Source organism: Colossoma macropomum, unplaced genomic scaffold (genome assembly GCF_904425465.1).
Source record: "Colossoma macropomum unplaced genomic scaffold, Colossoma_macropomum, whole genome shotgun sequence".
NCBI lineage: Eukaryota > Metazoa > Chordata > Actinopteri > Characiformes > Serrasalmidae > Colossoma > Colossoma macropomum.
The window spans coordinates 5,711,991-5,739,760 of record NW_023494803.1 but is presented as its reverse complement, the minus strand read 5'-3'; the positions used below and the strand labels follow the sequence as shown (position 1 = coordinate 5,739,760).

At 40.6% G+C, this 27,770-nt stretch overlaps 2 protein-coding genes across 3 annotated transcripts in view; both read left to right on the top strand.

Annotated features, from left to right (window-relative positions):
- Positions 1-3,093: 3,093 nt before the first annotated feature.
- On the top strand, positions 3,094-9,964 carry zgc:193593 (uncharacterized protein LOC564090 homolog). The gene is made up of 2 exons (XM_036593682.1): positions 3,094-3,366; positions 9,713-9,964. The coding sequence occupies exons 1-2, from the start codon at positions 3,316-3,318 to the stop codon at positions 9,962-9,964; spliced, it is 303 nt and encodes a 100-aa protein (XP_036449575.1). The 5' UTR covers positions 3,094-3,315.
- A 4,792-nt stretch (positions 9,965-14,756) lies between these two features.
- The window catches only part of si:ch211-195o20.7 (cytospin-A), a 43,554-nt gene continuing 30,540 nt past the window's right edge, over positions 14,757-27,770 (top strand). For both annotated transcript variants that reach the window (XM_036593841.1, XM_036593840.1), the window contains exons 1-3: positions 14,757-15,062; positions 21,392-21,452; positions 26,380-26,847. In XM_036593841.1, the coding sequence (XP_036449734.1) occupies positions 21,413-21,452; positions 26,380-26,847 (508 nt within the window). In that variant the 5' untranslated portion in view covers positions 14,757-15,062; positions 21,392-21,412. The remainder of the gene's footprint in view (positions 15,063-21,391; positions 21,453-26,379; positions 26,848-27,770) is intronic.

The following is a 27,770-nucleotide window of genomic DNA, read 5'->3' as shown; positions in this document are numbered from 1 at the left end:
AGACTACGATACAGTTTTGAGTGTCCACTGCTACACAGGTCAACTAAAAAGCCATCAACAGGAGAACTGCATAATGATGACAAACAACTCACACCAACTACAAATAGATGGTGAAATAGACGTGAAATGCACTGATGCAGGAGCTGATGGATGGCTTGAACATGGGCTGCCCATTAAAGGGGAAAGGGGAAAGCTTTAGGGGCTTCTGAGTGCCACCAAGATGCTAAGCATTGGCTTGTGTGATGCACAAAGTACCGGAACCTTTGGCACCAGTAAACTGTTTATTTTTTCCTTTGGCCACCAGTCGAGTACTGAGGGTTATGGTTTTTGTGGTTTTCGGTACCTTGTCAAGATTTGTACCAACAGGCAGGCCTGGATCAACAAGTTATCAGCCCCTGAGCACAAATGTTTGGTGGGCCACTAGCAGGCAACGCAAGGCTTGAGCACCACCAGGATGGCTACCCCTATAAACACATATTTTTTTCCTATCAAGACAAAACTATACCAAGATTACACACACATTAACAAGAGCACAGTTTCCCAATATAAACCCAGCAACCAATGCAACATTGCTCTGTGAAGCTTCCATCCACTCCTCAAAGCAACACATTTGCCCCAACAAAGATGACCTAAACTAAAAGACAGACAGCTGAAACGCACTAAAGACAGAAAAAAGCAGCAAACTTAAGCCCAAATGATAAAGCATACTGCCACAGCAGTTTGCAGATCACTGTAGACAAGAACAGTGTAACTTAGTAGGCTTAGGTAAAGGGAGCCCTCTACTCTGTCTCGCTTTTATAGATCCCCCAGGCACATCTTTTAAATGTCTAGAGCTTCAAATTCAAAGTACATTCAAAGGAACACTAGCTCACTGCTAAAACCCTGACTGAGGTAATGGTGGACAGTGTAACGGTCGCTAAACAGTGATTGAAGAGGAAAATGAAGAGGACGTTCAGGAACAACGTGGAGAGCATCAGGATTACAATCAGCCAAAAACGGTGGCTTTATCCTCACCTGGAAGTAAAGAGTTTGCCAAGTTGTCTGTGGCTTCAGATGCTACCAAAGGCAGAGACGAACATCCTCATACCATTAGCTCCTGTTGGCAGGCCCGGATCATTCAGTGGGTTTTATGGGTGCGCCAACAGGAGCTAATGGTACCTGAGGATGTTCATCTCTGCCTTTGGTAGCATCTGAAGCCACAGACAACTTGGCAAACTCTTTACTTCCAGGTGAGGATAAAGCCACCACACAATTACATGACCAAAAAGTGCACGAGAATGTGAACTAGGATGGTATTTTGATGTCTTGATTACTGTTTTTAGCATTATCACGTTGTAAAGAGTTCCCTGAGTTGATATAAGCTAGTTAGAAGGCTAACATTAACGTTATTAGTATTTAGGCTGCCCTCCACAGAACGAGTGGTCATAATGTCAGTGCAGAAAAATGTTCTATATTTCATTAAGGGCACCAAGTGTTAAGCTAAAGATAATAAGCAAGATAGCTATTTAGCCAAATTTGATGTTTCAGACCAGAGGTCGGCAACCCAATTGTTAAGAAAAGCTATTTTGTCCTTTCTACGAAAATCTAACCTCCTTGAGATTTTATGTCCATTTTACCATCTTGGCTGTAAATATGTCTCAGTATGTGCTAATGCGCTACAGTGAGATTAACTTCCGTTAGGATGAAGCAATCTGAACCAAAAAATACACTCCATACCTTGACGTATGTATAATCGATTGCATTACATGCGATGCTGGAAGTGATCTCTTCTGCCAGACACATTTCGACATGGCGCTCCATGTTCCTGAAGTTGCAAACGGAGGTTAAATGTTGCGACGGCTGTCTGGCGCCTACCTCATCGCTCCGATGCAGGGGCATCCTGGCTTGTTCAAAGCCCCATATACTGAGGAGCACATTGCACATTGTTTCGTTCAGATCTAGCAAGAGTTATTACAGAATATTTGGGGCCTTTTTCGAGTGAATCTCCCTGTAGTATAGGCTAAAAATATAATATAAATAAAAACACAGACTTAGTTTGCTCTGCTTTAAGCTTTGGCTCAGCTATAGCCGCTTTTCTCGCATCTCTGGCAGGAAACTTTTCTGCAGAAGTAGAACAGTTTCTTGTAAAATATCTCTCAACGTTAGATTTTTTGCAAGGCTGAAGTCGCTTCTTATTCTAATTTTCCCGTTCCATCTTAAATTCCACCAGAAAGTACCTGCTGCACCATTTTAGAGTGGAACGGAAAAAATGTCAGCTTCAAGACTTTTTAGTGTTTGACAGTTTCCTGTTGCACATTAAATGTATCAGGAAACCACTGAGTGCTAATAAATGCACATAAATCAAGTAGTCTTCAGATTATCGATGTTCATCTTAAATTTTTGCCGTTTTATTAGCTACTAGCTAGGCCAGATTGTTGTCTGTGTTGCTATAGTGACCAGCAGTCTGCGCACCGATCATCAGTGTTAAAGGTTGGTGAATTAGCGGATATAGGCCACATTAACTCCAGCATTTGAAACAGTTTATTGCTAAAACTGTGTTGAATGATCAGCAGAGCTTTATTTCACTGCAAAGAGGGATTATTCTGAGTTGTCGACCCCTGTTTTAGACTTGGACTATTACCGTGGTATAAAATTGCCAACAAGATGATTAAACCCTTTATTGCACTTATTATGACAGCTCCAGTTGTCTCTAAAGCAGGTAGACAATGACCTAGAACTAGAACTGTAAGTTCCGTTTGTTCCAGTTTGGGTCAGTTCTTGATTTTGGATGTGGCTTGTGACCTTGTCACTTGTCTCTCCTGTCTGCCGCCACCTGATTGGCAACAGTTGACTCCTGATTTATAACAAAGAACGTCTTCACCTCTGCCTGCTCCTACTAATACAGCCATGTTTACCTCATCTGTGGAACCTTAATGCCAACGTTACCCAGCGTACAGCTCTCCCCACAACACCCTCCCTAATTCATTACCTCAGCCACTGTCGTCATGGCACCCAAGTCCAAGTCCATGGCAAGACCTTTCTTCCTCTAATCCTATTGAGACACGCACAGGGTTTACGTAAGAAGGGAGGTCTATATAAGCCTTTGGGGTAGGAATTTGCAGTCAAACTCGTGTGCCCAGCTCAGGAGTGTCCTCTAGGAAGCCCTGGCTTGAGCTGGAGAGAGACGAAAGAGTGAAAAAATACAAAAGACTGTGAGGGATAGTCTAAAGCAGACACAGCCACTCACTCAGTCACTCTTAAGTGGTGCTTCAAAGCCTACATACAGGCAGACGTACTCCTTCACATCCTACAGACTGCATCAAATACACTGCAGAGATGATTTTCCGCCTGCCTCGCCTGACTCCCGGCTACATCCGCTACCTGCAGGTGAGTGGTTCAGCTAAAATATAGGTGTTAGCATTCACTACTGAGCTATTGTAATGGCATGCAGTGGAGGAAATAAGTATTTGATCCCCCACTGATTTTGAAAGTTTGTACTCTGACAAATAATTAAACAGTCTATGATTTTTTTGGTAGCTTCATTTTAACAGTGAGAGATGGAATATCAAAAAGAAAATCTAGAAAATTAAATAATATTTAAATAAAAAATAATTTGCATTTCATTGAGGGAAATAAGTATTTGATCCCCTAAAAACCATGACTAATGTTGGCTCCCACAGACCACTGACACACCCTAATCTCAGTGAAGTCGTTACCTGCATTAGAGACACCTGTCCCAAATTGTCACCTGTATAAAAGGCCACCTGCCAACAGACTCAGTGACACTCCAACATCTCCACCATGGGCAAGACTAAAGAGCTGTCTAAAGATGTCAGGGACAAAATTGTTGACCTATACAAGGCTGGAATGGGCTACAAAGCCATAAGTAAGAAGCTGGATGAGAAGGTGACAACTGTTGGTGCAATTATTCGGAAGTGGAAGAAGTACAACATTACTGTCAATCGACCTAGGCCTGGAGCTCCATGCAAGATATCACCTCGTGGAGTCTCACTGATCATGAGAGGCTAAAAATCAGCCAAGAACTACACGGGAGGAGCTGGTTAATGATCTCAAGGCAGCTGGGACCACACTCTCCAAAAAAAACACTGGTAATACACTGAGACGTAATGGTTTAAAATCCTGCAGTGCACGCCAGGTTCCTCTGCTCAAGAAGGCTCACGTCCAGGCCCGCCTCAAGTTTAGCCAATGAACATATTAATGACTCCGAGAGAGACTGGGAGAAGGTGCTGTGGTCAGATGAGACCAAAATTGAGCTCTTTGGCCTCAACTGAACTCGACGTGTTTGGAGGAAGAAAAATACAGAATATGACCCTAAGAACACCATCCCCACCGTCAAGCATGGTGGTGGAAGTATTATGTTTTGGGGGTGTTTTTCTTCTAAGGGCACAGGCCAACTTCACCGCAGCGACGGGAAGATGAACGGGGCCATGTATCGCAAAATCCTGGGTGACAACCTCCTTGCCTCCGCCAGGGCACTGAAAATGGGTCGTGGATGGGTCTTCCAGCACAACAACGACCCAAAACATACAGCCAAGGAAACAAAGGAGTGGCTCCATAAGAAGCATATCAAGGTCATGGAATGGCCTAGCCAGTCTCCTGACCTCAATCCCATAGAAAATCTATGGAGAGAGCTGAAGCTTCGCGTTCCCAAATGCATGCCTAAAAACCTTAAGGATTTGGAGATGATCTGCAGAGAGGAGTGGGCCAAAATTACTCCTGAAGTGCAAACCTTATAAAAAACTACAAGAAACGTCTGACTGCTGTGCTTGCCAACAAGGGTTTTGCCACCAAGTATTAAATGATGTTTTACTAGGGGGTCAAATACTTATTTCCTTCAATGAAATTCAAATTAATTTTTATTCCTCATTTCATGTAATTTTCTCAGTTTTTCTTTTGATATTCTATGTGTCACTGTTAAGATAAAGCTGGCATAAAATTATGAGACATTTCATTTATTTTTTTGTATTAAACTTTTAAAGTCAGTGGGGGATCAAATACTTATTTCCTCCACTGTATATTGTATGAATCAGTGGTCGCTGACCCAGTTCCAGGGGATCCACCTTCTTACAACAGTTATTCTGGCACTTCTCATAAACTGATAAATTGCAATGTTTACTATGAGACAAGAGAAAATCTAGTAAACATTATGACATTATTTCCACTGGTTTCCCCTTTTTAACTTGTGAGCAGTGAAACCTCAGTATTTTACACTTTTTTGGTGTGGCAACAATGCAAAAGTCCAGTGGTGAACTGTGCTAGGCCTTCAGTTTGAGCCAAACCTGGGAAAAAACCCACCTTTATGGTAATGCTAACTTCTGTTAGCGTTCCTTTACCTCTTCCTAGGATTCTAGTAGTTTGTTAACGCTAAGCTAACGGTGATTCATGTGGGCAATTTTTTGGCCATTCTGGATTAAACTCACTTTGTTTACATATTGGCATATATTTTACCTTGTAGCAGCTTTGCAGTGTCTATTTCAGTAGAGAGGCTGGTAAAGCGCTGCCACCTCTGTTTTCCATTTCTAACAACTCATTGATTGTATTGAAAGTCAATGACGTATCTTTATATAGTTTCTCTCACAAATTGGTCTGCCTGTTGGAAATCAAAACCTACCTAGATACCATGGAGAAAAACAATTCCTGATTAAGCAATTTTCCATGGAATTTAGCCCTTTGTTTCCATCCAGAACTTTAATAAAACAAAAGTAGTGCTGTAATACTTGCAGAGTTTGAATACAAGCATGAATCTAATGAAAAAATATCAACAAATAACTATAGACAAGTATTTTTTTAGTTTTCAGAAATCATTAGGCCTTCTCTAAAGTGCAAATTAAAATCCCAACTAATTGCTTCTTTAAGACGGGCCTGAGTGGACTGATAAATCACTGTGATGATCGGTTATTAATATCAGTGTTACTGAGCTCTGCTAAAGCCTGAGTAGACTGATAAATCAATGTGATGATCAGTTATTAATCTCAGTGTTACTGAGCTCTGCTAAAGCCTGAGTAGACCGATAAATCAATGTGATGATCGGTTATTAATATCAGTGTTACTGAGCTCTGCTAAAGCCTGAGTAGACTGATAAATCAATGTGATGATCAGTTATTAATCTCAGTGTTACTGAGCTCTGCTAAAGCCTGAGTAGACTGATAAATCAATGTGATGATCAGTTATTAATCTCAGTGGTACTGAGCTCTGCTAAAGGACCATGTTTACAGTATTAAGTCATCACTCCCTTTAAAATATGTTGCCCAACTCTGTGGATTTGTAACTGTATAGGCCTGAATGAGGCCTTTGTGCAGTGATCCCAGCCTATTCATATTTAATTTAGGTTTGTTCTGTAAATTGCCATATATTTAAGTGGTCGACCTGTCCAGGGATTTCAAATGCAAAAGAGCTGTTGAACAGAAAACCAGAAGACATCAGTGCTCCAGTTTGGGCCTTATGCAATTTCCTCAGTTAATAAACACTTAAGTTCATGAATAAATAAATTGCTTTGCCTTCATTCTTTCTTTTCATCCATTTTTGTTTTATTGCTTTTTTTTGATCTTTTTTTTTGTTGTTTTTTTCTTTGTCATTACATTCATTTAACAAGACATGTAAGGTCTTGTTTACTGCTTGCCTGCTTCTATGAGTGGATTTAAATCATTGACTGGGATCGAGAGCCGAGTTGCTTAACAGTCTGATTCATAATGTCACCTGGGACGCCTATTCCTCTTCCTCCTTCACTCATGATGGCTCTCAGAGGTGCGATAAGCCAGTCCTGCCTCCTCCACAGTGATGGGGGCTTTATTTGTTACGGATGTTGATTTTAATGTCTCTTTTAGGGCTGTTAGCCTCAGTTTGAGTGATGGTGGACACTCTTATGGGCCCTCAGAGCTGACTGTGTGATATGGGGGGAAAAGCATGTTGACTTAAGTTGTGTTCAGATGCGATACTTTTTCAAACACAGTCTGGTCAAATGATATGTTTTGTTGATGTTCTAAGTGAAAATAAGGTAACATAGAACAAACTGATGGCATTTTTCTGCAAATTTGTATATATTCACTGAGTTTAACATATATGTCCTTCAGGGTGGACATAATCTAGGGATATTTTCACTGTTCGTTTTATGATAGTCCATAAAACTTATTGACATGACAAATTTGGACTCACAGAGATACTCTGGGAATAATTACATTACTGGGCCAAACCATGTACAACTAATCCCGTCCAAATAGTACTCAGCATCTCCTTGCTGGTCCCATCCCAAAATGAAAAAGGGCCGTGTCTAATTCCCCTCAGAACTGATTTCACTTGGTGTGATTGAATTCTGAAAGCTATAGAGGAATTTTTAGGGACATTGTATGAGCGTTTGTGTTGCTCAGGGAGCTCTCATTACAATCAGACTAATTCTTTAAAAGACACACAGACACACACCTCCCACACAGATGACAGTGAAAGTCACCTCGTCAAATGATTTCCCTTCATTTTGTTCACACACCTCTGCATGTTGCTAAATCTGTGTCTAAATGCATCATTGTCTTCTCAAGAACAAGCAGTCCTGTCAGTGATTGAGGATTAACTGGATTTATCTCAGCAGAGAGAGAAACAGTCAGTTAGCTGAGTGGGTTTGCATTTCGCTGAGTCCCTGATATGACTGCACATATTTGATTGTCCTATATTACAATAGGAGAGGTTTTATTTGGCACTTTAATATCTTCTACAAATTCTAGACATAACTGGTATAGGAAACAATAGTATTTGTTTTATATTTTATTGGACTCCCTCTACTTTGCACGTCCAGCTGTGTGATAGCCATCCCCTAGAGCAGGGTTTCTGAACCACTGGGCCGTGCACCACACGTAGGCTGCAAAGCACCCTTTGGTGATCCTCGGTCTAATACTGAGAGCGGGCTAGTGGTCTTGTAATGGTCTGGTGAAGGCACTTTGTCAAAAAAATCAGTGAAAAAAATTGATTTAATAATAAAAAAGAACAGTAAACACGTTCGGCTCTTTTACTGCACTGTTGTGGCTCTACAGCAGAGTTAGATTTTTAGGTAAAAATAAAATAATCCTCATTTGCAGTAAAATAAAGCTCTGCTAATCGTTCAAACACAGTTTTAACAATAAATGGTCTTAAACACTGGAGTTAATGTACAACTGCTAATCCCCCCTTTAACCCTGAAGGTTGGCACACAGACTGCTGGTCACCATAGACACAAACAAAACACAGACAAAAATCTTGCCTAGCTAGTAGCTAACGAAAAGCCAAAGAGAAAGATTTAACATGAACATTGATAATTTGGAGACAAACAGACTTATTTGCATTCATAATCACTCCAACTGGTTTTCTGATACGTTTAATCTGCACTGAGAAACTGTTAAACACTAAAAAGTTGTGAGGCAGAATTCAGCTTCTCGTTTGCCAGCTTCTCATTCGCAGTTACATTCTGGCACCTCAGGCAGGATTTAAAGTGTAACAGGGAAATTTGAACACAAAGCTGGCGAATGATAAGTGACTTCATCTTCATGAAAAGATTATTTTACAAGAATCTGTTCTACTTTTGACAAAAAGTTTCCTGCTGGAGATGTGAGAAAGGCAGCTATAGCTGAGCTAAAGCTTAAAGCAGAGCAAAGTAAGTCTGAAGTTTCGTTTATATTATATTTTTAGCCTACACTAGCACATTAGCACATACTGAGACACATTTACAGCCAAGATGGCAAAATGGACAATGTTGTGGCTCCCCAGGTGATTTCGATTTTTGTTGAAAGGACGAACTCGCTCTTCTTAACATTCGGGTTGCGACCCCTGAGCTAGACTTTTCAGTTGTCCACTCACAAGCAAAGTTGTATAAAAAACTGTGTTGTAGAATCATTCCACTTATGACCTTTTATGTTCACGAATAGACATTGTATAGTGCGAGAATAGCCACACAAACATAGCTGTATTTATTTTTATTTATTTTTTTTCAAAAATACATTTTAGGCCGTTCTAGTGATGAATAGGTGGGCCTTGAAAGGGAAAGTTTGAAAATTAGTGATTCTTGCTCTAGACCTTGATTGTAGACCACCCTTAACATAATAGTAATACTGACATAGCTCTGGGTGAGTAAAAAAGTAATGTTAATTATCAAAATCAAACATTTGATTGGTATAGATAAGTATTTTCCTCAATCCAGTATTAACAGTAAGCTTGAACTTTGAACCACTGCTACTCCAGTACACTAAGTGGCAGAAATGTACTAAGTGTGAAGGTGGGAAAAGTCTAGCCATTCACTTGCAATTGCACAAACCAGTGAAACAGTTAGCCAAGTTTGCTAGCTGGATATTTTTTAGTGTTGCACTTGTGGAGAGTAAAATGAAGGTGGGTTTGAGGAAAATATCTCAGAACAAGTAGAGATTAGTGATAAAAAAGACCACATGTCCTCAGCAGTATGGAATTGGTGGAAATGATTGCTACTCTGGTACGTTAGGTGAAGAAGAAAAGAAGTCTAGCCATTCACTCACAACAGCACAAGACAGCAGGACATCTAGCAGAGTTCACTAGCTATTTATCTCAATGTTGAAATTATGGAGTATCTGGACAAGTGACCAAAAATGACAAATCACTGTCCTCGGCAGTGTGGACTAATATGTAATGCAGAGCAATGTTATTTGTAAATGTATAGAGTAGAAAGTGGTTGGAAGTACAAGATAGCTGTTTCTAATAAAGTCTTATTCTCTCTCTCACCCAGACCCAGGCCATGCAGACGATCACCTACAGGGCTGGTGATGTGGTGATGCCACGGTTGGCTGTGCTCCTTGGGGCGCTGGGTATTGGGATGTCGGGTTATAGCTCTCATCAGCTCGCCCTGCACCACCACCCCTCCGCCCGAGTGCTCCAGTGGCTGGAGAGAACAGCGCCTCCACGTGGTCAAACAACTTCCGCCCTGGCCACCCAACTGCAGAACCTCGGCCAGCATAGCCCTACCCCTAAAGTGCCTTAGATAGAGGGTTTGTCCAGCAGATGGCGATGTAGCTCTGAGCCAGTCATGCCTGGTCATATTTTTCTGTCAAGTTCTGCTGACTGGAACACAAGAGGCCATTTTCTAGCCAGTGACTGAGTGTTTGATGTGACAACATTCTCCATTTTCCAGGATTGTTTGCTCACTAGAGGTAGATCAAAACCTGGACAAAATTTTGATGGGCGAATTTGTACTGTAGTTTGGCTGCAATAACATTTACTTAAAAACAAATGTGCTCAGCCAACGCAGGCCTCTGTTAGCTCACGAAATAGAATTGGCAGTTAGTGTTCTCCTCCAAGCGTATTGAGCTGTCGTGTTGTGTTAGCGGCAGTTCAGAAATAGGCTGGAGCTTCATGTTTCTCAAAGGAAGCATAAGCTAGCCTTCGTCCTCCCAGCTTGGTAGCATCATGTGACAGATAGAGGCCTAGCTATTGGATGGGAATTGGGGTGGCCTAATTTAGGGGAAAAAAAAAAATAAATTAAAAAAGTTCCTATGATGCACACAGTCAAGAAGCTACAAGAAGCGTAAGGCCTCCGTTGAAAATAAGAAATTGTTGCAGAGGAACTTGTGCAGGCATGCTGCAGTAGGGCAATGAGGGAGGAAACGACAGAAGATCCAGTGGTTTGATAAGTCAATTAATTATAGTCAATAAATGAACTGATTATTGATTATTAGTTGCAGCCCTAGTCCACTGATGACTTAACATTGTTACTACACACATAATTAGAGCACTAACCCTGCTGGAAAAAAACAACATAGATCAGCATGCCTGGTCACCAGCAAAACCAGTATAGACCAGCCTGGACCAGCATCAGTGATAGTTTTTACAGCATTTTTACAATATAAACCAGCATAGACCAGCCTGGACCAGCGTCTGTGCTGGTTTTTACAGCAGTTTTCAGAAGAGCAAACAATCCTTGATAAATGGTCAGATGAATAACCAGCAGTCCTTGAAGATGAATACTGAAGAACTGTATGAAGCAGATCAAGCTATTCCAAAAGTCTTCAAGCAGTCGTGATGCTTTCCCTCACATTAATGGCCATATGCCATTCCATGTGGTGAGAGTACTAGAAATCACCAGAGTCTAGTCCCACAGCTTTGAGCTAAGTTCTAGACATGAAGATGAAGATGATTCAGTAGAAAATCTTTCAATATTGTGTTATAAAAAGCCTTGAAAAGTGCCTTTGTCAGCCCTGAAGATGAATGCCATGAGACAGCTGCTCTTTTTCCCAAATGGCTGATAGATGTTACAGCAGCAGCTGGTTTTATATGGAAGACAGAGCTCATTTGTAATATGATCAGCCATTGTAATGTTTTGTATTGTGCATTTTGCATTTTAACCTCTTCTAAACCAGTCTATTTGAACTGGATGTAACATTCTTTATGCAAAAACCATAGAGATGCACATAGAAACAGCACTAGCTCAATAGTTGTAAGGCTGTACTTAGGCAGGCTTGTCAAAATGGGGAGATTTCATGCTAGCTGGGAGCCAAATGGCCTACAAGTTCAAGATTCGAAGCACTTGTTACAGCAGATGGCAGCCTCATTTTAGCTGGAGCAACACAGATTTTGGAACAACAGTAGCATTCCAAACAGCCATTTACGCCATCTAGGGCCAGTCCCAAGATGGTCTTGGTTCTGATCAGACTTTAAAAAGAATCATTTGAAACCTAATTGCTAACTCAAGACCGAACAGAACAGACGCCGAGTCGTCGGCATGTAAACAGGCTTATGTAAGCTGCATGTTTGGTTTTTAAGTCGCAGCCTCATTGCGGTGTCTTTAATTAGTCAGTAAGATGGAGCTGGCATCATCACGGCAGCCATGATGACGGATATGAGCGCTAAGCTAATTTGCTCACTATGGATTAGACCAGGTGCGCCCTCACGCACATGTAATCCCAGGTTAAGACCAGCCGCTAGAGCCCAAAATGAAGGAGACTGAGTGAGCTGAATCACTTGGAGGATAGCAGACGTCTCAGAAAGAAGGCTGTGTTAGCTTGTTAGTATGCTAAGATGATGGTAATCATTTACTGTGAGTGTGCTGACAAGATGTTTTTGGTGTCTAACTGTATGGTTTATAAAGTATCTTCATTAGATATTCACACAATGTGTTTAAGCAAGGAATGCATCTTCCATTAGACTGATTCACATGAAAATGAATCGGTCATATCACGGACAAACAGGCTAAGCCAAAATGCTAAAGTTGAATAGCCGTATCATCAATCAAGCCTGGCCTGGAAGTTACTGAATGGTGATAGTATAAAGTGTGTTCCTCCTAATATGTAGCCCCTTTGTGAAATGTCCCAAATTGATTAAGACCCCCAAAGGACGCTAATGATGATAGCGAGAGGAAGGGCTACATTAAGGATTGTTCTAATCCGTCTAATCGAGCGGCAACAGAGCCAGCTGTGTATGTTTGTGTGCGCCAAGTCAGAGTTTTAGAGATTAGGCTCGAGACGTGGAAGAATAACCGTCTGCCCTGGAGGTCGTAGACGCTAATCAGCTCAAGTCAGTTCAGGAGCAGGCCTACGGATCGGTAGGCCTGTTGTTTGGTCAGCAGTAGGCCAAAATAAGTCCCGTGGATGGTCATTCAGAGTGGTTTGACGTGAATGGCTCACTATAGAGAAACTCAGATTTCTTTATAGTGGTGGTGATAGGAACCAGGGGTCACCATGACTACAACACAAATATAGCCACTTTATTTAAACCATCAGTGAACCTACACATGTCTTCTGAGTTGTTATGTGTAATGTTGATGATGGCAAAATAGTGGTAAATCATAAAAAATCATTTTCTATTTGAACTATTTTGCTTTACCACACCCTACATGTACCTCTCTGCCATGAATGGACTTTGTTTTAAGGCCAAAATCTTATTTCAAAATTACCATAAAACAATGTCTCAAGCATCAGGCAACATATTTATAACCATTTCATGTAACAGCTTTCTGTGGGAGCTTTTAGAGTTATTAAATTCTTCAGACGTCTGGTTCCTATCACCACCACTGTGAGCAATTCTGGAAAGGCAAATTTCTCTAGTACTGCTTATCAGTCCACTCCAAATGACTCTGATTACGTTTTAATTATTTAATTATGCAGAGATTTAGAAAAAATAGGGGAGTTTAGCCCTCAGAAAGACCCCACAACTCATAAAAACGTTAGCTAAGCTTGATGTAGAACTGTCCCAGCATACAACCTTTCTGAAGCTGTATAATTTTGTTATCGTTCTGATTTTCTTTCAATTCTGTGCTTTCACTGTTTGAATGAACAATAAAAAAAGATGAAAAAAAACAACTTTGCCACTTTATTCATTCATGTTTATATATGTGTAAACAGTTAGTCTTTGCACTGTGTGTAGGAGGGGCATATTATATTGCTGCTTTTACTCCCATGACTGTTTATAACTATTTGTACTCCTCTATAGATTGATCTCCTGTGTTTTTCAGCATTACACATTTTGCTGCTGGACCCAAGCTGCCCAACTCACGCCAGTCAAATTATGCCATCCTTTGGCAACAGAATGAAAACTTTTATACAGTGCAAATTTTCGGATGGAGCAGTGAACAGAGCCACAAAGTTACAGCATCTTTGGCTAAAGTCAGTTAAGGACAGTTGGATCTTCTCAGTCTGAAAGTCTTTGTTTGCTAGTTATTTTCACAAACACGTCCATGAAGTCTATCAACACCTATAGACCTTCACAGTGGTCTGTTTCAGCAGTATGTCCTCAGCTGCACTGGTGCCACTTCGAGTTTGCTTTATTCTCCTTTCCTGATGAGGGCGCCACTGCCAAGGGACAGACTTTTACTCAGGATCTTAAAATTAAAGGACTGAAGGACTGACTGGGGCCCACCTCCTGCACTAAGATTGGGTGCTAGTTCATAACCTGCAGTATGATTGGTTAGTAGTTTATATTCCTGGACTAAGATTGGCTATTAATGTCCACTTTGCTGAAATATCTAGTAGTGTCTCTTCACCTGCAGTGAAGATTGGCTAGTGGTGTCCCTCCCCTTGAAATAAGATTGGCTAGTAGTTCCCAGTTAGATGTAATGGGATTGGCTATCCCTCCTGTGCTTGGATTAGCTATTAATGTCCATCTTACTACTGGGATTACTTATTAGTGTCCTCCTCCTGCAATGGGATTGGTTAGTAGTGTCCTCCTTCTGCAATAGGATTGGTTTGTACTGTCCTCTTCCTGCAATGGGATTGGCTAGCAATGCCCCTCCTCCTGCAATAGGATTGGCTAATAATGTCCCTCCTCCTACAATAGGTTTGGCTAATAATGTCTCTCCTCCTACAATAGGACTGGTCAATATCCCTCCTCCTGCAATAGGACTGGCTAATTACATCCCTCCTCCTGCAATAGGACTGGTCATTAATATCCCTCCTCCTGCAATAGGACTGGCTAATTACGTCCCTCCTCCTGCAATAGGACTGGTCATTAATGTCCCTCCTCCTGCAATAGGACTGGCTAATTACGTCCCTTCTCCTGCAATAGGACTGGTCATTAATGTCCCTCCTCCTGCAATAGGACTGGTTATTAATGTCCCTCCTCCTGCAATAGGACTGGCTAATTACGTCCCTCCACCTGCAATAGGACTGGTTATTAATGTCCCTCCTCCTGCAATAGGACTGGCTAACAGTGTCAAACTTCATGTAAAGAACACACCAGCTATTGTGAGTATAAACTTCTAGCCAATCATAGCGCAGGAGCGAGACCTACTCGCCAATCCTTGCACAGAAGGCGGGGCGTGTCGGAATGCGGGTGGGAAATAAACAACGCTACAACATGTGAGATGCTCTCAATTTTTTGTGCGGATATATAAACGTTTTAAAACCAAACGGAGAACCGGAACATATTCAGAAATGTAGGTTACGGATTTGTATCACGGCATAGTCGTTGGGCAACGTATAGACACGAACTAACCGCCATCCCCATCGCAGAAGGCGGAGCCTGTCTGAATACGGGTGTAAACAAAACAACAGCGCTGCAGCGTGTGAGATGCGCTCGAGCTTCGTCTGTACGGAAACGATGGATGAGTTTTAAAACAAGCGGAGAGCCGGAGCGTGTTAGCCAAACAGGTCTGTAACAGATTTATACTACGAGTTGATGTGTCTGTGATGAGTCTCATGTTGTGTAAGTGTGAGGTTTTCCGTTTGTCCGCTGGTGGTTTGGTGTTTGGTGAGGCTCTAGTCCCACTTATAGCCGCTTACAGCTCATGATTCTCTGAGGGAGTTTGTGAGGTGGACTACGCCGAGCTGTGTTCTCCACTTTGGAAAGCCAAAGGTGTGAAGAGAGGCTCTGTGTGGAGCTAAAGACTTCTCTGAAAATGAAGCTGAGGTCAGGTTTTTATTCGAATTTTCTCGTTCCACCTTAAATGGTGCAGCGGTTAGAATGTAACTGCTTCAGCATTTAAGGTGGAACGTTAAAATTCAAACAAGAAGCTGGCAAACAAGAAGCCCGCTTTAGCTTAAGTATATTGGACTTTTCTAAGCATTCAGAGGTAATATTGTACTTATTCTACAACATTTTTCCTTCAAATTGAGCTTTCTTTGGTGAGTTCATTCAGTTTCGTTGCTTTAGCTTCTGTGCTGCTTTGCTGTCGCTCACGCCTCTGGAGCTATAAAGGGGAATTCCACTGATATTTCAAAATTTCTGCACAATTCAGCGGGTGAGTTGTAAACAAAGTCATTCAGAGTGGTTTGATGTGAAATGGCTCATTGTAGAGGAATTTACACACTCAGATTTCTTTACAGTGGTGGTGATATGGACCAGGGGTCACCATTATCTGCATTTACAGTTTAAATCATTTAAACAATGTGTCTTGAGTTTTTGATGATGGGCAAATAGTGGTAAATATGAAAAAAATAAGTTTTCTTTGGGGACTGTTTTGCCTTAGAACACCCTTCTAGTATCCTTCCGTCATGAACAGATTAAAATAAACTGATTAAAATGTGTTTTAGGCCAAAAAACAATGTCTCAGACATCAGACCTACATAATCAGTCTCATGTAATAGCTCACAACAAACTTCACTTTCTGTGCTGAGCGATACTGGCTGTACCTGGATGAAGCTACTTTTGCTTGAGTCATTATTCACTGAACTATAAAAGATGGTTATAGGCTGCTCTACTCACCCCAGCCAAGAAGAAGAAACCATATAAGGAGACTTGAAAGCTTCCACATCACTAAATAGTTGTACTTAAAGTCCCGTCAGACCGCATTCTTCAGAAGTACGCAGCTGTCAGGTAGGTCCTTTGGGACGGACAGCTGCACGTGCACATATTTCATCGTAATCTAAATTAACGAAAAGGTTCCAGCCCTACTTAATGTAAGCAAACATCTGCAGAACTTGTTTGACAGGTTCACTGATATTTTGAGACACATCCACATTGACACGTACTTAATTAAATCCTCACCACTCCTCTGGTGACCTTCTGCAAATGTAATTTAACTGATTAATTTAACATGATTTCATTTCACCATCGTGGCCTGTTGCTTGTGTGGCCTAAAACAATTTAGCACATAGGCGATTCCCTTGTTTACATCGTCTTTTGCTTGCTCTCGTTCTCTTTCGCTGTCCTTCTTCATCAGCCTACATTTCCCAGTGAGGCCTCAACAGTGATACATGATTTACGCTGATCCGAGACCAGTTTCTCCATTTCTTTCATTATGGTTGAGGTTAGCATTTGGCTGTGGGGAGCTGATCTTATATCAGTATAACAGGACAGTGTGTATCAGTGGGGAACCCTCAGGGCCTTCCAGGCCTTCAGAGAAGGCCTAATGATTTCTTAATAGAATGATCATGGTTGTATTTAAACTCTACAAGCATTGTGGTTACACTCTTATTTCCAACTAAGTTTTGGATGGAAGAAATTGAGCTAAAATATTGAAACAGCCAATGGAAAGTTGTCCAATCAGGATTGTTTTCTCTGTGGTGTCTAAGTAGATTACAGCCTAGCAAGCTCTACCATTGGTTAGGACTTCAGGAGCTGAAGTGAAGGCCTAACATGTCAGAATAACCACCAACATAATTAAGAAGTGATCACATTGTGATTTACAATGGGTGAGACCAATTTTATGAGGAAAAACACTCTAGGCCTTGGACGTTCTAGATATGTTACTGAGTGCGTTTACGTGCACTTAATAATCTGATAACTGCAGAAAATCAGATTTTGTCAGTAATCCGATCAACATGTTTACATGCACTTGAGTAATCAGATAATGGGAAACTCTAAGTCAGACAGTAATCGGATTTCTGCTTTGCAACCGGACAGTAAACTCATAGAAGAAGACGTGACGTAAACGCAATGTAAAACTTAAACTTCATGCCGGTGCTTTTCTTTTTTTCAAACATCGCGCCACTTTACCTGAAAATATGAACATCATCTAGAAGATGAAAAATATTTAAATCCTTTGTTTCGTCAAGCATGTATTTGGTTTCAATGTCGCTCCAAAAGTGTTTTGCGGCATCTCGCGGCGAAGCTGCTCACTTATTTCCAGTACCGCCATCCTTTTCGCACATGCACAGACTGAAAAATCCGAAAGAAATCGGAGTAAAAGTTTACATGCACTGAGAAATCTGATTACTGAGCTGAAATCCAGCTCTCTTTATCAGATTTCTAGACCTTATTCTTTTCTTTTTTTTGGGATTTTTACTCAATTTTCTCCGCAGTTTAGTCGTCTCCAATTCCACCTACTAGTTAGGACTCCCCCAATCACACAATATTACTGGCGCCAGGAGGGTGAATGATGGTTGTGCCACTCGGGAGCCCTCTAGACCTTATTTTGACCTACGAAATTGGTGCTGTGTGCTGTTTACATGACCATTTAAATAATCAGATAACTGCAGTAATCAGATTATGGTTGGATTATTGAGTGCATGTAAACATACTCACTGACTGTGAACACAAGCTGCAGTCCTAACAAGGTTTCATTTAGTTGTTAGAAATGAAAAACAATGATGACAGCTCTGTGCCAGGACTCTTCACTCTTTTCTATAGTAACTATTAAAAATAGAACTGGTATAGTTAAGGTGAATTATATGGTAATATGTCTGTTACAACCTTTAAGCTTTTCTGTGTTTAATCTAGAATGGCCAAAAGAAGTTAATGTGCGCTAGTGTAAGCTTAGAGCTAACATATTATTAGAAATCCCATAGGGGTGTTAACAGAAGTTAGCATTAACGTAGTGGAATTTGGTCATTTCTGGCCTGAAGTGAAGCCTCGCTTTATTATTTCATGATTCGCCACTGCTGTGCATGACACAGACACTGTATGCAAAAGTTTGGGTACCCCTGGTTAATTAAATGTTAACAAATAAAACAACAGTATGGCCTGTGCAAAAGTTATGGCACATTTTATATTTTATGTTTTATTTTTTCCAATGTGTTTAATGAAAAGTTAACCCAAAATGCCACATTTAAGTTCTCCGTAGAGCACTTACTTTATTTTCCTGTTGAAAATCAACAAAACATGTCATTTGACCAGAGGTATTCGAACCTTTGCATACAAGTGCATCTTGTGATATATATCAAACCTCTTGATGTAACCCAGGTGAAATATTGGCCTGCATTATTTTGACCCAAATGATTTGTCAGATAATCGAAACTCGATTCTTCAGAACCACAGAACTCTTATCTAGAACTTCTGGTGTTATCCAGGATGCTCAAAATGCACAACATTTTTCAGTGTATATCAGTGTAAAGCCAGTGCTGGGATACAGATTAACAAATGATATATTGCGGAGCCGCACAGGACTCGTTCACTGTGGACCATGAGTTTGGTCTTTCTTTCTTTCTGTCTGTCCCACTTTGCCCCTCTGCTTTGTGCAGAAGCATTGCGCTTTCCAAGCATGACCACAGGCCTTTGCATTTCCATGGAAGCTCATTCAAATCCCTCTCACTGTGGCCTGCAGTGCATTTCCTCTTTGGGCCGAAAAGCAAGTCTGTTTATGAACACAGGTGATGTAAGAACAGTGTTTGTTATCGCGGCCCTGTGATATTTGATACCGAAGCGCTTCATTGACAGAATCAGACATGTCGATGCTTGGTTAAAATGCTGGGAAGAGATTATTTCAGGTTTCAATCCTGCACTGAAATGGTGCTCCTGACAGCAGAACCAGTCCTGATGGATTTTTCACAGAGCGGGATTTCTCGATTAGCCTGAGTTAAGAAGTCAGCCAAGGTGTCGAGACACTGCGTTGCAAAAACAGCCCGTTTTCAATTAACACTGTCCATGATGTCAAACCCATTTACATATATCCACTTATTCTGCCTATAGATGATAAGTCCCCACCCATTGATGTTGAAGTTATAAGGAGTGTTTTAGAGTCAGATCATTTCTTATATCAGTATTAGGGCACAGAAACAAAAACAGCCTGTTTTATTGTAAGAAATATAAAGAGGTGGGAAAATCGTCTTGTGAAAATGAATTATGACTATTTCTGGTACATAAAATGGCACAAGTTTTATGAGTGGACCATTCAAACCAGTATTTGATGATGGATTTATTTTACTGTAGAAGAGCAGAATGTTTAGATGACACTGGGCTGCTGCACTAAAATGTCAGCATTTTATTTATTTATTTAGACATTTATTTGCATTTGTACCCACTGTATATATTACATTTCTTTTCAATGCTAATGAAAGTGGATCTAATCCGAATGTCTATATTCTACGGATGTTTATGTCCCCGTATCAGTACTGGCATTGTTATTGTACGTGGAGGATATCATATGTCGGCACCGGCCCACAATTCCCATGTTGATGCACTCGCACTGATGTCGGCTTCCTATTAGACCACCCACATGTCTGCTTTTCTTACATTTTTTAAAGCCACACACTGACAGTTTTAGTCTGATTTTGTGTAATTCAGCTCTGCCTGTTCACACTTGAACATTTACTAATATAAGCTCACTGGCCACTTTATTAGAAACCCCTGCCTTTGATGAGGGTAAAATAAAATTAGCACAACAGTAGAGTGAGCTCAGCTCGGCTCCAGCTTTCCTTAAAACAGCCAAACACAGGAGACACACTTCTAAACTGTGATTCACGCACAGAAAAAAACGATAACTGAAGGTATTTTCTCAGTAATTCTGTTTCGTTTTAGTTATAGATACACCGATCAGGCATAACATTATGACCACCTCCTTGTTTCTACGGTCATTGTCCATTTTATCAACTCCACTTACTATATAGGTGCACTTTGTAGTTCTACAGTTACAGACTGTAGTCCATCTGTTTCTCTGCATACTTTGTTAGCCCCCTTTTACCCTGTTTTTCAGTGGTCAGGACCCCCATGGACCCTCACAGAGCAGGTACTATTTGGGTGGTGGATCATTCTCAGCATTGCAGTTAACACTGACGTGGTGGTGGTGTATTAGTGTGTGTTGTGCTGGTACGAGTAGATCAGACACAGCAGTGCTGCTGGAGTTTTTAAACACTGTGTCCATTCACTGTCCACTCTATTAGGCACTCCTACCTTGTCAGTCCACCTTGTCAGATGTAAAGTCAGAGACGATAGCTCATCTGCTACTGCACAGTTTGTGTTGGTCATCCTCTAGTCCTTCATCAGTGGTCACAGGACGCTGTTGGCTGGATATTTTTGGTTGGTGGACTATTCTCAGTCCAGCAGTGACACTGAGGTGTCTAAAAACTCCAGCAGCACTGCTGTGTCTGATCCACTCAGACCAGCACAACACACACTAACACACCACCACCACATCAGTGTTACTGCAGTGCTGAGAATGATCCACCACCCAAGTAGTACCTGCTCTGTGAGGGTCTATGGGGGTCCTGACCACTGAAGAACAGAGTAAAAGGAGGCTAACAAAGTATGCAGAGAAACAGATGGACTACAGTATGAAGTGGAGCTATAAGGTACACACCTAAAAAAGATGGTTCCTTAAGCGTTCTTTAGTAAAGGCAGTGGCTCTTTTACGTTCTAAATAGAACCATTTCATGCTTAAATATTTCTCTGCATGGTGAAATGGTGCTTAGATTTGTTAGAGAATGTGTTGTATTTGGTTCTATATAGAAACTCTTGAAAATGGTTCTATATAGCACCAAAATTGTTACAAACTCAACATCAAAGCAAGAGCAGAACACCTTTTGGTGCTATATAGAACCATATACAACACATTCTCCATCACTCAGAAGAACCTCATTGTTCTAAATAGAACTATTGTCATTACTAAAGAACCATCTTTTTGTAATTTCTATTATGATCATTTTGTAACAGTGACCATCAGAGCGAAGCCAATAGATGAATAGAAGGTGTGAGCTTTAAAGGTTTCTGACCAGTGGTTCGTGCCCTTGGGCTACACTTTTTTTAGCTACTTCTTGGAAATAAATCACTAATTTTGCTGTTGTAAAATAACTCAGAAATGAACTATTATCATTTTCACTCACAGGGAGAGCTGACCTTTTGCAGAATGGGGAACTACTCCAGCAAGGAGCGGCATGGATCCCCAGGTAATTATAACCTACACACCCATATTTGTTTTTATACTAAATCAAACACTCTCAGAAATAAAGGTACTAAACTGTCACTGGGGTGGGACCCTCAACGGTACATCTCAGTACCTTAAGTCAGGGAACATAACTGTACCATAATCCATTGAAATTATATTTTCTAAGTTGTACTGACTCCACACACCCCGTCTCGTCTCCAGGCTTTTTATTTTACTGTTCTGTTTTAAACCATTAGGTTATGAAAAGGTACAAATATGAACTTTTCACCTGGAAAAACTCATTTAAGGTTCACAATCAGACCTTAAAACCACTGTTGTACCTTTGAGGGAACATTTACGTTGTTTGTACCTTGATGAATGAAAAATGTACCTGCACAGAACCTTTATTTCTAACAGTGTAATGTGAGGTTATACACATAACTCATACATGTTATATAGACATGCGTACTGGGCAGAAGTCAGAGACCACCCTTCATTTATTTGAGTTTTGAGTCGAAAATAGCCTTCAAGTACAAAGTATTCATTGTTAAGAGATTTTTTGAAGAGATTAGATATAAGACACAACGCACAGGAAGGAGAGAGACAAAGTGAAAAAAAACAAACAAACAGGAGTTTCCAAAACTGGAGTTGCAAAGAAAATGTGACTCCCAACAACCACCTGGAAGACCTGAGAGGCCATCAAAACTGCCCCCATCAGATAAACAGCACTTCAAGCTTCCATCTTTGAGAGAGAGGAGAAAATCAAGCTGCTTCAGATCTGAAAACATCCACAGGTGTTTCTGTCCATCCTTCCACTGTGAGAAGACAATTTAGCGCTATGGGTCTGAAAGGATATGTAGCTGGCAAGAAGAACCTCACTGAGAAAAAGAGACGGACACATCAAACAAAGAAGCTGAACAATGGACTGACCACCCCAGAGTCCAGACCTCAACATCACTGGATGTGTTTGATTACTTCAGAAAATGATCAACCAACTTCTAAGACTGAACTTTGGAGGTGTGGAAAATATCCCAGCAGATTTCTTTAAGAAACTGAAAGTGAGTCTCCTGAAAGGAATGGACGCTGTGATATTTGTGAAAAGTAGACACAATAAATACTGAAATACTTCAGATTGTATTTCATTGTTGATGTGTTTGTTTCTGTTAAATATCTTTCCTGACACTGAAAAATGAATAATTTGTGCTTGGTGGCTGTTTTGACTCTAAATTAAATAAATGAAGGGTGGTCTCTGACTTGTGTACAGTAATGTATGTGTAATAATGACCAATACACACACACACACGTTATCTAGGCTGCTTATCCTTCTGGGTTGCTGGACCCTATCCCAGCAGTCATTGGATGGAAGGCAGTAAACACCCTGGACAGGTCGCCAGTCCATCATAGTAATAACCTATATAGGCATATGTGTGTGTAAATATCTATATGTGAGAATAATAAGTCCCATACTTTTCTATGTGTGTGTTATATGAATTGAAAAGTCTGAGTCTGAACATGTACAAACATGCTGGTCTCTAGATGTCCCCTAGTCTGACCCTCAATCGGAATTCAGCACACGATGATCAACTCATTCTGAGAGGAGGATGAGAAATATGGCTCTCACCTCATAACAAATCTAATATTACACTCACTCAATCTCACCGAGACACGCCGTCCTGCGTCCAGCGTCCAGTTTGCCCTCATGAGACCCTCATACACACAAACGCCTCCAGACAGACACTGACTTGAGAATTATTGTGTGTTGATGTCGCAGAGTTTCCTCTCAGGGAATAAAGACAGTGATGCCTTAAAGAGAGAGGGAAGGATAGAGAGAGAGAGAGAGAAGAGGGGAGAGAGGGGAAAGGAGAGAGAGACAAAGGGGGAGAGAGAGAGAGAAAGAGAGAGATACAGAGAGAGAGAAGAGGGGAGAGAGGGGAAAGGAGAGAGAGACAAAGGGGGAGAGAGAGAGAGAAAGAGAGAGATACAGAGAGAGAGAGAGAAAGAAAGAGACTAATAAAGGTTAAAAGAGCTGTATATAAAGAGAAAATAAGCTCCTTCTTATATGTATGTCTTACATACAGTCATATAGTGTTTAGAGCAGGACAAAGTAAAGATGCAGAAGACAGTAAAGGAGAGTGCAGTGAAGGAGGGAATGTGAATGAGGCAGAGGAGAGAGAGAGTGGACAAGTGAACCAGGTAAGGAGACAAGGAGAGAGAGAGAGAGAGAGAGAGAGATAGAGAGAGAGAGAGAGAGAGAGGGAATGAGAAAGGTGAATGAGAGTTGGCATGTCTTATTCTGCATTCTCCTCACGGCACGCTGCAATTGGCCAGGACCGCTGCCCCCTCAGCCCTGCTGACACAGCACAACCCCCCCCAACACACACACACACACACACACACACACACACTAATTTGCATTGCCGTCTTTGTGGTGTCCTTCTGTAGCTAAGTTCTATGAGCCTACATCTGAACCACCCGTAATGAAGTAATAATAATAATAATAATAATAGTAATAATAATAATAATAATAATAATAATATTGGAATCATATCTGTGTGTATAATATTCGAGCAACTGCAGGGAGAAAAAATCAACAACAAAACAAAGGGGGAAAAACTTGTTTCAATAGCGTGCGGCTGTCTGTTTCCTTTAAGATGACAGTATTGGAGGTTTGAAAAGGTTTTATTATTCAAAGGCAGCTGAGGGAAGTCAGTAAGTTTTGTGTTAGATGAATAACAACATATACATATATCTGGATTATCATACCGAACTAGCAGTCCTACAGCAAAAAAGTAATAAAACAACAAAGTATTTTGATTTTAAATATTTACTAGGATTATGTCATCATCTAATTAAACCTAAGCATTTAAATCAGATACTAATAAGCTAAATATATACAAAATCATCATTTATAGAGTACTTTATTTTGACAGGTGTCTGTCTCAGAGGCTAGCCCCTTAATTTACACTTGCTCAAATAATGTTTTTTTTGATCTTTTTGTGTCTTTTAAAGTGACGTTTAAAATGTAGATTTGTCAGTTTTTTTTTCAATAAAAATACATTGAAAAAAATGCTATCCCACGTTTTCATGTCACTACCAAAACACAGTTTTATTTATTCCAGTCTTATTTTAGCCACACCCCTGCATTGTAGAGCAGGAAGTAAGACTGCATCCCCGTCCCTTACGGCCACATGGTGAGCAGTTAGATCCCATTGTTTTGAAGTAATCGTGTCCCAAACTCAGGAAATTGGTGTGGAACATTAAGAATTGTAATTACAGAAACACATATTTTCTGCTTTTAAATTAACATTTGTGTGTTTTTATAAAAAACGTGATGATTTTATGTGTGTACAGCTGTTCACAGCTGTGTTTGCTGGTCATGGACTGGCTAGCATTTTCTGCTCAAAATGGGCTAAAATTGTAACTACCGAAACAGTCACTATCGAAACATTTGGTAAACTTTCGGTTGTGTTATTATTGTTTTGGTAGTGACAAAATTGAAAGTTCAATCATTTATTGCAATAAAATAAACAGAATTGAAGTATAGAGTCACTCAAAGCAAAAGGATTTTACTAAAAAAAAAAATAAAAACAGTTCGGTTAAAAGTCCAAAATGTTCTTCAGCTCTGGCTTTAAACCAGTTTGATCCAAACGCAGCAGAGTAGCGTCCTCAGTCTTAACACTGCATCCTGGGCAGCACGCCCCACATTCAGGCCTTCATAGTTGTGTTTCATACTAGCAAAGTATAAAATTGTCACTCACAAAACTGCCATACTTTACAGTTCTTTTCAGTCCTGAAATCGGCATTGCAGTGAATTGTTAGCCTGAGCATTTTCGCCATCTTTCCGTGATGAAACATGACAAACACTCAAACAAATACCAGCATTCAGATGTTTAGATTTGGCTAATTTTTGGAATTGAAATTTTTTGCTTCACTAAAATATCTGAACTTTATTAATTTTACTGCATTTAAATAACGTGCTTTGAAATGTTTGCTCAATTTGTGCACTACTGCCATAGGTTAGCTAGTTGCTTGCTGAGAATATAGCATTATATTATTGAGTTCTATCAGTGACTATAGAGCAGGGGTGCCCATACTTTTGTGGCTTGAGTGGCCTGTATTGATGTTCAGCATTACAGGGAAAATGGCTGAAAATCACACTAACCTAATTCTAAAGATTTGCACTGAATGGTGTCAGCTGGTTTGTGTAGTCTGGACCACATTTTTCTTCCTGACTTCACTTTTAGCTGGGAATTCGGCATCGTAGTTTCTGTGTATAGTTCAAAAATGCCTCCTGATGTTCCTCTTGTTTGGACCTGCGACGGCTACTTGGCAAATCAAGCAGATGCATTTGGAGTGTGACATTGTAAAAGAATAGTCCTCCTCCCGCTCTGCATGGAAGAGGTCAGTTATCGGTTTATTTGTGCTCAGTCTCGCACTCGTCTTCTGAAAGAGTCAGTGTAGGTTACAAAAAAACAACGCAAATATGGTGCAACACAAACTGGCTACCGGTAAATGAAAACTTTCTAGATTGCTAGAGAGACAAACTCACCGCAGGGCTTTAGGTGGCTGCGGCGTAGCTGCGGTAATGAGCAGTACATTGACAGTGAAGAGACAGTGGCCACATTTCACATCAGTCAGTCACATTGACCTGCCCGCCCCCAGAAGCAGTAAGAAAGTGTTGAAATTTAATAGTCTGTTTGAATGAACTGTGCGATTGACATTTTGGGCATCGCTGCTATAAAGCATGACGGCAAGAAAAATACTTGTGATCAAACTAGCATGAAGCTCCTGCTCGGCCGTCAAATCCAAATTATGCACAGAGTACATAAACACAGACGAATCTCGTTGTATACACCACTGAGGCATGCGCAACTCCACTGCAACAGCTTTCCTCTTCAGTGAGGGTTTCTTTCAGGTCCTCTTACCATTCTCTGTCTTCTCTCCCACAGTTACTCCCTCTGACCCATTCCAGACTCCTCCCACCTCTCCTCTCACACTCATTTTACCCCCCAAAACACACCCGCTTTCCAGCCCCGCCCACTCGGCCCCCACTCCCACGCCTGATGGGACGTCCTGCCCCGTGATTGGCCCAGGAGGCTCTCCATCAGCAGAAAAAACAGGAGGTGAACACTTGAAGGCCCCTCTGTCTCCCAAAAAGGTCAACAGCCTTCCCATAAGCCCCTGCAGGCAGAGGAGTCTGGAAGACAGCTGTGTGAGTACTACTGTAGCTCCACCCACTGTGACTCTACCTACTGTAGACCTAGCCACTGTGACTCTACCTACTGTAGCCCCACCCACTGTAGCTCCACCCACAAACAGCAGTGTGTGTGAGGGAGTGGTGGAGCAGGGGCTCCTGCAGGAGTGTGTGGTCGCCCTGGGCATCAGCAGTACAGAGGAGAGAACACACACACTGACAGGTGAGTGCACGCACACACACACACACACACACACACACACTCAGGCCTCAGCCAAACCTACCTTTAACATCTGCATTCATCACTGCAGTTGTTAGGGAACCAATTATTTGAAATTTGAATTAATTATTTGTAATAAATATTATTGTAAATATGGAAACATTACTTTTTAGGGATTAACTAGTATGGGAACTGTGGGCTAATGCTAATATCTAAAGGTTTTTTTTTTCAATAAATATGTCATCAAATATCAGTTTGAAATATCAGTTGAATCTTAACATCTATACAATGTGAATAGCAAATATCTGCTGACATGGATATGATCCTGATATCACTGTGCATCCCTGTTCTTCTTCTTGTTATTATTATTATCATTATTATTATTATTTAAAAAATTAAACATACTTCCATGTCCATTTTCACCATCATGGATGTTTAGTCCCCACAAAATGATAAATACTAAAATACGCACACAACTAACTTTAAGCTTAATCTGAGAAACCAAAAGCTGCATTTATCGAGGAAAAATATATATTTTAATACAATTGTTTTTAATAATAAATTTTATAAATATCATTGTAAATATTGAAAACATTGTTATTTTTCTATTTATAATAATTGAGAATATTAATATTAAGCTTGATATTGTTATTTATTAATAATGTTATTTGTAATTGTACAATATTGTTGTTAACAATAATAATAATAATTATAATAATTATAATTATAATAATGATAATTTTCAGATGTCCCCACAACATCGAATATGTTTAGTCCCAAACAAGAGCTAAATACATATGCAGATACAAACACACTCAGGCTCTCAAAGTGCCTCATACTGCTGGTGATACTGTTATACATCATAGACCTTTAAAGGGCCCATATTTATGGAAAACCATATATACATATTTACATTTACATATATC

What these genes read in the sequence shown, in the direction of transcription:
- zgc:193593 (XM_036593682.1), top strand. Translation starts at nt 3,316, where the DNA reads ATGATTTTCCGCCTGCCTCGCCTGACTCCCGGCTACATCCGCTACCTG. An exon ending in GCTACATCCGCTACCTGCAG is followed by an intron (nt 3,367 to 9,712) that starts GTGAGTGGTTCA and finishes TCTCTCACCCAG; the next exon opens with ACCCAGGCCATGCAGACGAT.